The 14,463-nt window shown below is 50.7% G+C and overlaps 1 protein-coding gene and 1 long non-coding RNA gene across 4 annotated transcripts in view; both read right to left on the bottom strand.

Moving 5' to 3' along the window:
* KMT2A (lysine methyltransferase 2A) overlaps window positions 1-4,285 on the bottom strand; it is an 83,243-nt gene extending 78,958 nt beyond the window's left edge. For all 3 annotated transcript variants that reach the window (XR_010923294.1, XM_067566306.1, XM_067566314.1), the window contains exon 1: window positions 3,941-4,285. Coding sequence is in view for 2 of the 3 variants with exons in the window: in XM_067566306.1 (XP_067422407.1) it covers window positions 3,941-4,285 (345 nt within the window). In the remaining variant the exon portion in view is untranslated. The remainder of the gene's footprint in view (window positions 1-3,940) is intronic.
* A 2,833-nt stretch (window positions 4,286-7,118) lies between these two features.
* LOC137163044 (uncharacterized) lies at window positions 7,119-13,613 on the bottom strand. Its single transcript, XR_010922603.1, has 3 exons — window positions 12,391-13,613; window positions 8,861-9,547; window positions 7,119-7,892 (listed from the first exon to the last, which is right to left on the bottom strand). It is a non-coding gene; the product is annotated as an uncharacterized lncRNA (long non-coding RNA).
* Window positions 13,614-14,463: the final 850 nt, after the last annotated feature.

The raw sequence follows: 14,463 nt of genomic DNA, 5'->3' as shown, positions 1-14,463 counted from the left end.
AGCAAAGAATTTGCACAAAATCAACATTAGCTGGAAATGGGAGGAGAGATCCATCAGCCCCTCCTCACCCCCTAAAATTGTATTGAGTAACAAAGAAAATTAAAACTATGTTAATAATGTTCAAGTATCACTGAATGGACAGAAAGAAGAACAATCATATCTGAAGCAGTTGCTCTGGTTTTCTTTGGATTTGCAGCACATGCAGTATAACAAGATCCACTATGTTCTGAACCATTGCACAATGAGGTGAATGAAAATTTGAGTGCAAAATTTAGCTCTGAGTTTTCCTGGTCTTGTTGGATCAAATTAGAATTTTGATGCTAACGTCACATTTTTGGTAGTTACCTAAAAAAAGATCAGACCAGACCAGAGTAAAAGCTACTTAAAAATAGTACTGACCATAACACAAACATACACAACAATTTCTTACATACTATTTTGATCTCCAAAGATTCCTGGATGTTACATCTAGGCCCATCCAGCCTTTGATTATGTAATGTTTTATAAGATTTCAACTTAGGATGAGTAGTTTTAGAGCAGGTAAGCACCAGGTTTTGATCGGCTTGGTTCAGGAAAGATCTCTGACTTCATGGAAATCATGAACAACGTAAATGTTATGCAACTGTTCACAGGACACTCCTTTTACCTGGGACTCATTGTACTTAAGTAGACTGGATTCTTGGAGGTCTCCAAGATAAAGAAGGTAAGAAGCTGTGCCCCAAATTCCTGTCACAATCAGGGGCTAGAACCTTACTGGTCAGATATTAATCCGAAAGCTACTCCATCCCCATTCAACAGGGAACAGAGACAAACTTTTGAGCTGGATCACAACTCAATCTGCAAATCCCACTCCTATCATACAGAAAATTAGTCAAGTATATGAACTAGGCTGGGTTCTAGAACTTTTTTTTTTTAACTTATTAGTAGAATATGTTGCATTATTTCAGCTTAGTGTAATCTTTATGATAAACATGCTCCAAACCTTCTGACCCCCATATTCAGAGATCATCTGTTAAGATAACCAAGTCTCTGGAAAGCAACAGATTGACAGCTAGTCTGAAATCAGGAAACAATACCCACTGCAAACACAGGAGGGCGAAATTATGAGTAAAAATATTGAATCTATTAAAGCTGCCTGCCACTTTTAGTGTGTATCTGCCTTGGTACTGTGGTGTCTCAGCATACCATTAACAATGTAGTTTTAAATACATTTGAACAGGAGCTCAGGTCTTTTGAAATACAACTGATGCTTCCTCACAGGCTACAACCAATAAGCTATCAGAGAAACTTCATATTTCCTCCCATCTCATAATACTAGAAGACAGGAGTTTTGCACCACCTTAATAAAAATTAAAAAGTCATTTGTCATAGCCCAATAGATAAACCATAGAGTCAAGCAAACAAAGCTCACTCTCATACAGAATTGTAATTAAATGTTGCCAATTAACATAAAATACTGCTCTTTTGCTTATCTCCAAAAAATATTTGCTAGTTGAACATTTACTAAATGCGTTTCTCTCTAAGACAAGAAATATTTTCTTCATTAACTGTAAAGGACACTTCCGTTATCGCTGCTTTCTTTATATGATGTCCTTAGAGTCAAGTACACAAAGATTCTTTGAAACATATTAGAATTGTCTCTACATTCGAAAATACACATGGGAATGTGAATGGACAAAAATCCATTACCATACATAATCAGCTTTTCTTTATAACCCCTGCCTCCTATGCCTCAAAATAATTCTATGATCAGTAGGCTGACTGTTTGGGTTTCATTTTTTGCCAGTCAACTTATATTTATAAGATAGTAACTTCCTTCAAGTTGATACCATAACTTCAATTTAACCTAGTCTTTTAATCATTATATCCAGCCAAAGAGTGTTTGTGTTTTTAAGTAAAGGGATGTTTTCACCTGGATAATTTGAGTGGTTTAAAACAAATATTGATTTTTTGTTAAACTTTTCAGGTAACATTAAAAGGAATGTTTTCATGAAATTGTTACAATAATTTGTTTATAATTACATGTTCCCTTGCAATGAGTGCAATTTGTATGCTAAATGATTGTGCAAGTGTCTAGCAAACTGCCCCAGAAATTACTATAAACAAAATTTGAAATTGACCAGTCTGGTTTTACTGTACCAGATGAGGAAAATACAAAACTTAAACAGCAAAAATTGAGAGAAGTAAATTGGATTTCTACAATTATTTCATTTTTAATAACTTTGGATATTATTAACATAAGCAATCATGTTGCTCGTGTGCGCGTGCACACACATACACAGACAGACACATCCCTTGAGAGTTTTCCTTTAGAACAAGATATGGAATTAGCCCTTCAAAAGAAAATATGTCCCTGGTATAATGCCTGAAAAAATTCCATCTTTGGAAGGCTGCAAATGGAAGTACTTCAAAAAGGAGAGAAACAAGAAAAGGGGATGCTGCAACTAGTAGTAAGTAACACGCCCCCATCATGTCTTCCCTGCTCTGTCAAAAGGCGGGTTGTTGTGAGACTCCTGATCTGGCTGCCTTAGAAACGCTTTGAAAAAAATTAAGGCAGGAAGATGAACAACCCTGCAAAAATGCCAAACCCTTTTTGCAATTGAGCTGCTTTCTCCCCCATCCCTTCTGCCCCTGGAGTCTTTCTCCATGTCCAGGTGCAGCTGGGGGTGGTGAAAGGGAAAACGGTTGAACAGGATTTGTGTGCGCGTGTGGCACCAACAGCAGGGCACACAGGAGGCGGCTGCTTGTTGACATCTTTTCCTTTCTGTTTCAGTCAAGCGCACTTCAGAGCATCCCTTCCCTCCCTCCTTCCCCCCCACCGCCCGCCCCCAAGCAGCAGCAGCTGCTCTGCACCCTCCCGGATCCTATGTATTAAAACCCCGTTACACATCCAAACCTAAATAAAAATATAGAAACCCTAATATCTGGACACTCCAGAAGAAGCATGTCTGTGAAGAACTGCCCTGTTAGAAGCGAAAGAATAAAGATCCTGCCCCAGACACTGACTCCCATCTCCTCCTGTTTATAAAGAGGGACAGGGTCAAGTTCCTTTTATCCACCCTGTCCTGATCAAGAGAGGGAAGGAGCAAATGTGCTTTGCCCACCCGCACTTGCTAACAACACAGAGGAAGGAGCAAATATCATTTATCAGCCCTACCTGCTGATGATGGGGGGAAGGTTTTTACCCACATCCTTCTGCGGCTACTGATGGTGGGGAGCACATGCTCTTCACCCACCCTCACCCCTCCTTCCTATCCTTCCTCCCATGAGAAGCAGCTGCTAGGGCTCCTTCCTCTTCCAGAAGGATGGCGGAGAAAGAACTGAGACAGAGGATCAATAATAAAATGTCTGAGGTGGGGGAGGCACGCTCCCTGCCCAGGGCGGGGGCTGCTCTTTGCCCCCTTTGAGTAGGGCCGGTGGGAGTGGGGCGGGCGGGGAGACGGGGAGCAGTAGCTCCTTCCCCCCACAACGCTGCTGCGCTGCCACATCCCCTGAGGGGCGCGGGGCCTCTCCACCCCCGCCGGGGGGAGGCTGGCGGAGCGGTGGGGGGCGGGGGGCTCACCTGCGCCGGGGCTGCTGTGTGCGCCACGCGGGGGCAAGGGACGGCCTGCTCCCCCGGGCCGGGCCGGGCCGGGCCGGAGGGCCGCAGGCTGCGCCCGGGGGAGCAGCAGCAGCCGGGCCGGGCTGGGCCAGCCCGGCTGGGGTGTCGCTCTCCGGGGAGGCGGCTCGCGGGCAGGGGCCGCTCCGCCCGCGGGGTGTGTGCGCACGGAAGGGGTGTGCCCGCCGGAGCCCGGGCGGCCCAGGGCGGCGGGGCGCAGCGGCGCGGCAGGGGGATGCTCCCCGCGGCCAGGAGCCCCCGGCTGCTCCCCGGAGCCCGCGGGGGGCTGGCCCGGGCGCGGGGGCCGGGCTGTCCCCTCCCCCCGGCCCGGCCCGTCCTTACCTCTCCGCTGCCCGCCTCGGCCCCGCAGGCCGCCCGGAACCGCCGCAGGTTGATGCCGATGGCGGCCGAGACTTGCAGCGCCGCGTCGAAGCCGGGACCCACCCCGGCCGCGGGGCCCCCAGGGCCGCCGGAGCCCGGCGCTGCCCCGCCTCCCCCGCTTCCCGCCGCCCCGCCGGAGCCCGGGGCCCCGCGCTCCCCATCGCCCGCCGCGGCCTGAGGCGGCGGCTCCGCGGCCCGTAGGCTCCGCACTGCCGGGACCCGGAGCCGGCAGCCCCCCAGTCCCCGGCGGCCCCAGCCGCCGCTGCCGGGCCGGGCTGGGAAGCGCCACCGACCGCTGTGCGCCATCTTTACTGTGAGGCGACGAGCCAGAGAGAGCAGGGCCGAGCCGAGCCCCGGGGCCTGGATGGCGCCGCGCGCGCCTATAGGGGCGCTGCATAGCAGCCGCGGCAATACAGATTGCGGGGCCCCGCCGTGGCGTGGCCCGGGACAATGGATAATTCATAAGTAAACCATAGAGCGCCGGCATAAGGCTGGCCGGCATGCAGGGCACGGGCGAAACCACGGCGCGGCTCCGGGGACTGGATACTGCGCGAGCCTACCATAGCGGCCCTGAATAACGCCGGCCGAAATGCTGGGTGCGGGGCCCCGACACCGGCTGGCCCAGCGCCCTGATTGTTGCATAATCCACCGCCAGGTGCGCTGCATAACTCCGCGCGTTACACAGGCTCCCGGGCGGGAGCGCTGGCGGCGTAGCAGCCCGTGCACGAGCACGCTGCCGAGAGGGGCGAGGGGCCGGCGCGGCGGGCGGCCCAGGGCCTGTCCCCGGATAGCGACTGGGAGCCCGCAGGCGCGCGGGGCCGCGCACACGGCTCAGGCACGGGCACGGGCACGGAGCGGGACCCGGCCCGCGCTGCTAGCGAGCCGCGCCCTGGCATCGCTGGCGGGAGCCTGCGCACCGCGGGCCCGGCCCGGCCCACCCGCTCAGCGACCCCCCCCGCCCCGCCCCGCCCGGCCCGGCCCATCCCCCGCCCGGCCAGCCCCCTGCGAGAGCCCCCCCCGCCTGGCCAGAGACCCTCGGCCCGAGCACAGCCCCCTCCTCTGCACAGAGGCCCCTGCCCGCCCGCCCGCCGCCCAGCCAGGACCCGCCCTTACTCTGCCAGCAGCCCCCCTCGGGAACCCCTCCGTGCCGCCAGCTCGCCCTAGGCCAGGCCCACCCCGTCCAGGGGCAACTCCCCTGCGGCCAGGCTCCCCCCTCCGCACAGGGCCCTGCCCAGCTCTCGCACCCCCTTCCCAGCACCAGCGGGCCCCCCCGCCAAGCCCTGTAGCTGGAAGGCCCCCCCCAGTCCCGTCTCCCCTCCCTGCCTGCTCCAGTGGTCCTGCCTGGTGACACAGTCAGCCTCCGTCCGTCCGAGGCAGGCACACACAGAAAGGTCACTCCGTACCCTTCTTCGAGCGTACCCACCTACTCGGTGAGTCCAGAGAAGACTCATGCAGGCATCCTACTGATGAGAACCCCGGGCAGCAAAGGCTTCTCAGCAGGGCAGAGAGATGCATGCAGTCTGAGGGGGATGGCGCTCACACAAGGTTCATCATCATGGGAGACTTCAAGGTCCACATGCCTGGTACAACACTCCCAATCCCCTCACCCAGCCCTTTTCCCTTCAGGTTCTTACAGGGAATTTCTCAAGACCTACCCACACAGCCAGCCATACCTTGGAATGGAGCCTCCAGCTGACTGTCAGTATCCCACTCATCCTGGTCAGAACTTTCCTCCTCGAGGTGGCTTCCTTCCTGGTGGAAGCTGAGAAGAAACCAGGGCCATGGAGCAAGCCTGAAAACTTGCAGCAACAGCCAAATTCCAAAACCTACTTACAGAAAGTTCTACCCTACCACGCTGCACAAGAATTAGTGAGGCACCACAACGCTGTCCTGACTGCTGCCATATATCCATCTCCCACCCCCCTGCCCACACAGATCACTCATGAGCGTGACACACAGAACTTTCATGGGAGCTGGACCTAGACCATGGAACTCAGTCCCCCAAGAACCCACACAGGCCTCACCATGTCCAGAGCTAATGCAGAATGAACACACACACACGTCTTTTTTGTTTTTTATGAAAATTGAGATTCTGGAGCATGTCAGCTTCCAAAACAAATACAGTGGTTCATTGAACCAGTACGACACTTCGATCACTGCTCTTTTCTTTTCCAGCTGAAACGTTCCATTTCCCTATCATATGTCTAAGAAGCCTGACATTGAAGCTATAGAAAATGTCACACTAAAGGAATGAATCCTGCAGTATTTTCTATTTCACGAATTAATAATCTCTCTCATTTTGAGTTTTTGTCTTGCACTGCATTCCACAAATGGACACAAGCAGGTGGGGAAATAACCTCCTTTTCTGACCCCATCCACAGCTGCTTGTCTCTGCTGCTTCCCTTTGAACATAAGAACGGCTACACTGGGTCAGACCAACGGTCCATCTAGCCCAGTGTCTTGTCTTCCAACAGAGGCCAATGCCAGATGCTTAGGGGGGAATTAACAGAAAAGGGCAACTATCGAGTTATCCATCCCCTGTTGTCGTCCAGTCCTAGCTTCTGGCACTCAAAGGTCGACCCAGAGCATGGGGCTGCATCCATGACCATCCTGAAACTGATGGGCAGTCTCCAACCAAATCTCTTTGTGCTCCTGTTCACAGCATTCACCCTAAGAGTCTTTTGTTCCTTTTCCACACAGTAATACTACTGCTATTTTGCTCTACCTCTGTGCCCCTCCAGGTTTCAAATTTATCCCCGGGAGCCCCTAACTCAGATTTGTAACCTCCTACCCCCCACATCTGTTTGCCCCATGCAGACCCCTGCTCTGTTTAGCTCCCTGCTGCCCTCCAATCCATTCCCCCCCAGTCTGTTTTGTCCCCTGATGCTTCCCTGGGTTATTTGAACGAACGCACGCACGCACCTTTCAGTCCACTTCTCTCCAACTTCCTGTGCTGAAGCAGCAGCCACCCTCCTCTAAGCTCAGGCTCAATTGCCAGCAGAACCTGTTGTCTGCACTTGCTCCACCCTGCCTCAGAAAGCTGCCTGAAGCCAGACCAGCCCCACTTCCCAATATCCCTCCTCTGGCTGAAATCTTATCTCCCAGAGCTAAGTAGGAGTAGTAACAAAAGCCAGGAACTGCTCCAGTCTTTGCAAACTTTAGTGTATGACTATCAAGGGAACCTTCCAGTTTGTGGAGGGAAGATCACTGAGAAGGTTTCAAGACAGCTTCGGTGCCATTTGGAGTCCTGCCCACTCTGAGCCTTTTCCGTCTGCCTCTGACCTGAGAATAGCACAGAGCCTGCACTGATCTCACTGGCTGACAAACTCCGCGTAACAGAAAGGCCAGGTGTGCATGCTCTGGGGTGCTGCAGCACCCCTTGGCTTGAAGTGGTTCCATCATATACAAGGTTTACAACAGTCTTCTTCAAATGGCTTTCAGCACCCCTGCTATAAACATGGCTCCAGCGGCACTGTACCTGCAGACACATTCTGACCTGTCTAAAGCTTTTGGATATGGCTGATCAAGTTTGGTTAACATGGTTGCAATCGCTGTCTGGGATAGATGGGGAGAGCTCACAAGATGCTGGTCTTTCCTTCTAGAGAGATCCAGTGCATGGAGTTGGGCCACTGCTCTTCTATCTGAGGCTTCTCCCTTGCAGGGCGATCAGAGGGATTCAGTTCTGCTGTCCTCTTGCTGAACCTGTGTATGAAGATCCTGGTGGAGGCAGGAAGGCTCTGGACGTTTGGACTGTGGTGTCATCATCAGTGCCCTGATGAGACACAGCTCCACGTCTCCTTTGGACAGGACCAGGGAAATGCTGCATCTTTGCTTTGATAGCACTTAGAGGGGCTGGGACTTGGAGGAGAGCAAACTGGTAGCGACTGATGCTGGGTGTGATGGTGCAGGTTGGCTGGGGGAAAACACTGAATAAGTATGGTAGGGATGGCACTTCTTAACATCTCCCTGCCCACAGCTGATGGGCTCTGCCCCCCCTTTGTCAAGGAGCTTTTCAGTTTGGGCGGGAGGGCGAGGGGTGCAGCGGAATTGGATTTCCCAGTTGCTTCTGGAACCTCGGAGAGCAGCATTGACCGAAAGTGCCTTTTTTTGCCTGCACCATTCCTATCATGGACCCACCCAGCTTAACAATAACTATTGTTCTGTACACAGCCCCCCAGCCCGCAAGTCATTGGGGGCAACCACAGAGAACTGGGAACAGCCAAGCAACAGAACCTCTGCGTTATTGCCAGGGATAAAGTGCCCTCGGGCCGGGTTACTGAGCCCCCCGGTGTCTGGCAGGACCATTTCTTCTTAGAGAGGGTCTGGAGTTCGCGGGGCTGCCCGCGGGACCTGCTGTGGGAAAGGCCAGCCAGCCCTCCTGGCCCCAGCACAGGGATGCTCCACTAGGTGGGCAGTGGGAGGGAAGAAGGTGCTGCGCTGGGGCTGAAAGCGAACGGAGGCCAAGGACAGCCCGGCTGGAGACCCCAGCCCCACCCAGGGGAGCAGGCGGGGCTGGGCTCCTCGTGGCTCTCCCTGTGCCCCTGGGACGTGCAGCCTGGCGGGGAACCACCCGTGGGCCCCCCCCCCCCCCCAGCCACTCCAGCCAGCAGCAAGTGACACTGGAAACGGCTCGGTAGGGAGCAGCGAGGGAGGGCTGGTGGCATCCCCGCCCCTCTGCGGCTGCACACGCACCTGCTTCCCCCCTCGCGGCTCTCTCCCGTCTCTCACAGAGATCCCAGGGCCCCAGCGCCGAGCCCTCGATGGACGCTGCGTGTTGAGCGAGAAGGGAGCACGGCAGCCAGGCCAGGCGTGACACAGCTGCTGTTCCCCGCAGCCAGGCCGAGGGAGAAGGCGGCTGTGCCTGGCCCTAGTACTTCTTACCTAAGCGGGGCTTTGACACCGGGACCGGCCGGCAGTTTACACACAAATCACGCGCTGGTGGCTCCTGCTCTTTGCCATGCTTGCTGCAGGCAGAGGAAGACCTGCTGGCTCAGGCACTCGAATGGGACTCAGATGGGGGGCTCCATTCCCAGCTCTGCCACTGACTCCCTGGGTGACCTGGGGCAAATCCATTCATCCAAGTCTGTTAAACAAGGAGAATTATCTCGCACTCTAGGTTAAAAGCGTTAAGGGTGCAAAGGGAAGCTGTGGCTGTAAAGGTCCAAACCCTGTTGATGACCCCAGCTGTGGGTCACATTCCACATGACAGAATTTATGACTTTGCAGTTTGTCTGGTTTTTTAAATGGGTAAGTTACATCCAAAACACTCAGTCAAAAGAACGTGAAGGTTGCAAAGTCCAGCATGTAGAAGTTCGGAAAAGCCAGGATGAAGGTTGCCTGTACAACCTCCATTCCGCCCCTTTATGCATATGCAGCAGGATGCAGTCTTCACTTCATAAGGGTGAGACCATCCTTTCTCTGCTTGCAATCTCCTGCTTCATTCACTACCAACCTTCCAACTTCTGCAACACAGGAGGCAGCTGTCCTACAGACGAGTCTCCCCTTCGCTACATAACTGATTCATCCTCCAGAGCAGAACCAAACTGTGCACTGAGTGAGGCAGGAATCCTGTGGGAAAATAGCATGTGATCATGTAATTAAAGACTGAAGAAATTCTATCTAGTGGAATTATATTGACCTCCAATTTAGGAGGTTCATCAGCTGGGTTCAGACCTTTACATCCACAGCACAAGCTTCCACCACATCAGCTAATGAAGTAAATGGTAGCATTTGCAGTTATCCGTGTGGACCAGTCACTTAAAGGGTGATGAGACACACTTTGCCAATAGGTTTTAGCTATTTGCTAACAGCAAGTAAATGTACAGCCTCAGGACACTTGACTTCAATTCCAGGTTTTGGAGAGAAGTGTTCTCTGTTGGTTATAGGCCTTTCTGACACTGTGCACCCATGTCATTCTCTGTTTCCTTCTGGTCCTGTCCCTTCCTCCCCCCTTCCTCCTGTTGGCCCCAACCCAGGCCCAGCTCCTGCCCCCTCCTCTTCTGTTGCTAGTCACACTCCCTCCTCCACTTTCCCCAATCTCTTAACCCTCTACATTCAACTTGGGCACTTCCTCCTTTCCACTGCCTAAGTGCCAGCAGGGAAAGCAACAAGAGAGTACAGGAGAGAATCTCTCTGCTCTCAGTTCTGGCTCAGCAGCCCTACGCTACCAAGAGAAACAATTGCAGGGAGAGTCCTGCTTTCTCCTCCTTCACCCCTGGATGCTCAGTCGCTCTGTGGGGATGGTGCAACTGCAGTCCAGTTGACACACCGGAGCTGTGAGGGTTGGGACCTGCTAAGTGCAGACAGACTCTTTGGAGAATTTAGCTCCCACTGACAAGTCTGTACTGAGCATTTGCAAACTGACTTTTTTCAGAGGCTTATAATTTGACCAAATTTGGGTATTTTTCCCCAAAGGATGGCAAAAAGCATATCCTTGACACTGGAGTAATCCCTCTGCCAAATTTCAACTCCCTGCTGCAAAGCAGGGGGTGATAGAGCTCATCTGCTGCACAGATGTACATTGTTGTTGGTTTTTTAACATGGGCAATGTACTGCAGAGGAAGTCAGACTAAAATAGCAAAAATTTATTCTTGGAAGGAAAACAATTAACAAAAAACAGCAAGTAACCAATCAAAAGTAATTTCACCTGACTCAAGAACAGTCATTCTAAGATTTCATTCCATAAATCATAGTCCACTTGCTGCCAATTTCACTTTATCTTTCATGGAAGAAGTGGCCTGATATCCAATTCAGATGTCCTATCAGGACAGTAACAGTAACACTGATGCAGCATATTCTCAATAACAAGCTCCCTCTCTGAGCTTTGGCTTCTGATCTGAGAAGCATACCTTGTTTTAGCAATGCTGCAGGAGAAGGTTTAAAGCCAAACAAATGACAGTTTTAATTACTTTAAAACATTAAAAATATGATTAATATTAATTTTTAAAATAAAACTAATTTTGGGCATAAAGCATTGTATTTCCTTAAGGTGTCATTGTCAAATCAAGCAGGAGAAGATGGATGAGATGGGAGAAAAGTAATTAAACACCAATATCTGCAATAGTAGCAAAGAGAACATAGTAGCAAAGAGAAATGGTCCAGCCCATTTTGGTTTGTAGGCATGTCATCTGTTTATCTCACACTTGCTGTCCTGCTTTGGGAGCATTATTAAAGTAGTTTCTCATTAAAACTTTTCTAGAGAAAATTTTTTTAAATGGTCCTTTAAAATAGCCAAGTTGTGTCCTGCTAGGGCGTGGGAAATGGGCTGGAATGCTGCCAGGTCCCCTCTGCCACTGCAGGAGTCAAATCGAATCTCGTCTCCAACCATAAGGTGAGTTTGGCAGTCTCTGCAACCTGGCATGTATGTGCCATCCCAAAACCTGCTTGTGTCAAACTTGTCTGCAGCAGAGTAGCTTCCCTCCTCACTGGACAGCGCAGGAAGTGGAGGTGGGGAGTGGAAGGTAGGCAGTGGAAGTGTAGGTGGGGATACCAGCGGCAGTGGAAGCCTGAGGTAATTATACAAGGGCTTTGGCGACTGACATACAGGAAGTTGCTCTTTTAGCCCAGGGCTAGTGCTCGTTTTGGAAGGAAGTCAAGATCACACTTGTAATCCCAAAGGTGACTTCTTTCTCTAATTAGAGGTGCTGCAGCCTATCATCGAGGCATCTGACAACTTCCCCATGGATAAGTAGTGTGAGCGGGTTACAAATGTGTGAGATGCATAATTCCTAGAGAGATCTTCCTGTTCTAGGGCCACACACCTTCACCGCCACTCAAAGAAGAAAGAGGGTCGATTCCCTCCCACAGTATAACAGTATCGTACATTAACCAAGCACCTTTCATGCCAAGTGCTTCCAAATGACATTGTAAACTCATTCTGTACAACCATACATGGGTGTCACCTCACTACCAAGTGACATACAGTCTTGCCTGGTAGGACGTTTAACAGCACATGGCAATGCTACAGAACAGTGTAGGATAGGAAACAACCCAAAATCCTTGCATCTAACTGAAATTGCAGGTTACCCTACTGCACTCAAACATGATGGGGAAAGTTTTCCGATTCTTGGAATACTTTGAGGGTTGGCATAGAACGGAGGGATCTGCAGCCTCACAGTGGGATGCTGACCCATCCCGCTAGCAGAAGTTAGAGCATGGAGTAAAGCTGCTGGCACATCATGGTGACTGTTAACACCATGAAGTCACAGGAAATGTGAGCGTGAGCTGCTGGTCAGATAAACTGGAACAAAGACAAGGAGGACCTGCAGGAAAGCCAATGAACAGCCAAGTTTGGTGTGAGATTTGTTATCTGTTACTGTTGAGTTAACAGTAAAGCCAAACCCCAGGACCTTACATTTGACCCTATGCAGCCTTCATAGACTTTACTGGCGAGGAGGAAGAAGAGTACTTACTCAGACCGGCACCACACGGAGCATCAGACTTCGATGTTGTCTCAAATTAGAGGACACACTTTGTGAAAAGGGCCATCTCCTCAGCCATACAAGGGAAAACAGAACAGGCACGTACTAGCAAGGGAAGAGAGAAGTGTAGTCAGCAACTGCCAGCTACAAAATGGTTACTTCCAGGCTATACCTGCTTGGCTTTGCCAAATTTAAAGGGCCAGCTCCTAGCCAGGCATACTGGGGGAAAAGTTCACATAAAAGGGTGTGTGTGTGTGGGTGGGTGTGTGGGTGGGTGTGAAAGGAGTAGTAGACCCTAGGTAGCCTCTGAAGAAGTACTGTATGTACCGCTCACAGCTACATTATAGTCTTCTGAGAAAAGTTTGGAGCTCAGTATATACACAACTCAGTGGCACAGCGTCTCTCTTTTCTAACGAGGCTGGTCTCTCTCTGTGTTTTCCTATTGCGTAATTGGAAGCAGAATGGGGGAACAAGTCATGGATCTATTACCAGTTGCTTGCTAAAGTCCGAGCAGAGGATGTTGAGGGCTGGTATTAGGTTAGGTGCAAATGTTTGGCTTTAAAAAAACACAGACTTGAATGTCTCTCATTAAAGACTGCGGGTGAGAAGCCCTAATTTCCATTCCTCTTCTGTCACCAACTTGGGAAAGTCACACTCTCTCTCTGCCTCTGTTTCTCCAGCTATAAAATGGAGATGGCTGACCTACCTCGCAAGGGATTAGGAGGCTGAGTTACTTAGCATCAACGAAGGGCAAAGCGTATGCAGCTGGATTTCTGTGACCGGGTGTTCTGCGGGGTCAGTTGCCAGAGGAGGGGAGTTTGCCTAGGAAATGCTGGACGTTGATACTTGTGATGACCACTCTCTCCATGTGCTCAGACCAGTCAGCCTTTGACCCCCGGGCTTGTGCACGGGCCTCACTGCTCATCTTGTGCAGAGAATATTTTTTGAAAGCCTAATTAGTTTCCAACAACATCAGTTTAAAAGTGATTGAGAAGGCACAGCATGACCTACCAAACGCTGACAAAACAAAGTGTCTTAAACATGCCTTCGTGGAGAGAACGAACGAACTTGGGCCATAAGGGGCAGGTGGGAAGCATGCCCTCTAGTGGTAACTCTCAGCTTCCTGCTTGTACAATTGAACTCATTTTATGAACTAACACAAACAGGGATAAAGCGTTCTCTTTTGTATGTACATTTCAACTGCCCAGATAAATCTTGTTGGCACAAACTTCCTTTTGGACAGCTGCATCCTCAAGGGCCTCGCTAAAGGTCTGTGTTTCATATACAGCTGCGGATTTAATTTTTGTGGAAGATGCTACACAATGAAGTTGTATCTAATACAAACAAATTGAAATAGGAAGCCAACTGAGCATGGCATAGTGCAAGGGGTGATGGTCCCTCTAAAGCTCTTGAATGGAGCCAGGGAGGAAAAGGCTTGGAAGCCCCTGTTAAAGGACGGATGAATAGCGGGATCGTGCACATAGAAAATGATGTTAGCAAAGGTACTCAGCTAGGAAGCTCTAGAGGAAAATATAGCATTACTAATAAAGACATTGATCATGGTAACTTCACACTGAAAGAATGTGTTGCAAATGTAAGCTACAGAGATCATTTCCTCCCATCACTGAAATGCAACCACTTCTGGGGTAGAATCCACCAGCTGCTTAGCCATGCACAACAACACTACACACAAGTTTTAGTGCAAAAAGTAGAGTCTAATTCCATCTCACTTAAATTGGAGGAAGACAGAGTGCAATTCTACGAGATGGAATTTAGCCAGGATAACCAGCCTCTGGTTGCAAAAACAACCAAGGATCATTAATAACCACAAACTGCTAAGATCTCAGGTTAATCTCCCATCTACAAAACACTTCCAGCAACACAGCATGCCAACACCAAGCTGAAGCACAGACGTCAGCATTGACTGTCAAAAAAAGAGCACCCCTTTTGAGTTACTTACCCCACCTTTTACAGGATCTCTTGTGTGTGTCCCACCCAAACAGTGACGCAGCTTAATGCTTCCGAGCTTGTGTGGTGCCCTGTCAAATTTCACAGGTTGGTACG

This window comes from Emydura macquarii, unplaced genomic scaffold (genome assembly GCF_026122565.2).
Source record: "Emydura macquarii macquarii isolate MOO-44397 ecotype Brisbane River unplaced genomic scaffold, CSIRO-AGI_Emac_v2 contig_312, whole genome shotgun sequence".
Classification (NCBI taxonomy): domain Eukaryota; kingdom Metazoa; phylum Chordata; order Testudines; family Chelidae; genus Emydura; species Emydura macquarii.
This window is presented reverse-complemented; position numbering and strand designations above follow the sequence as displayed.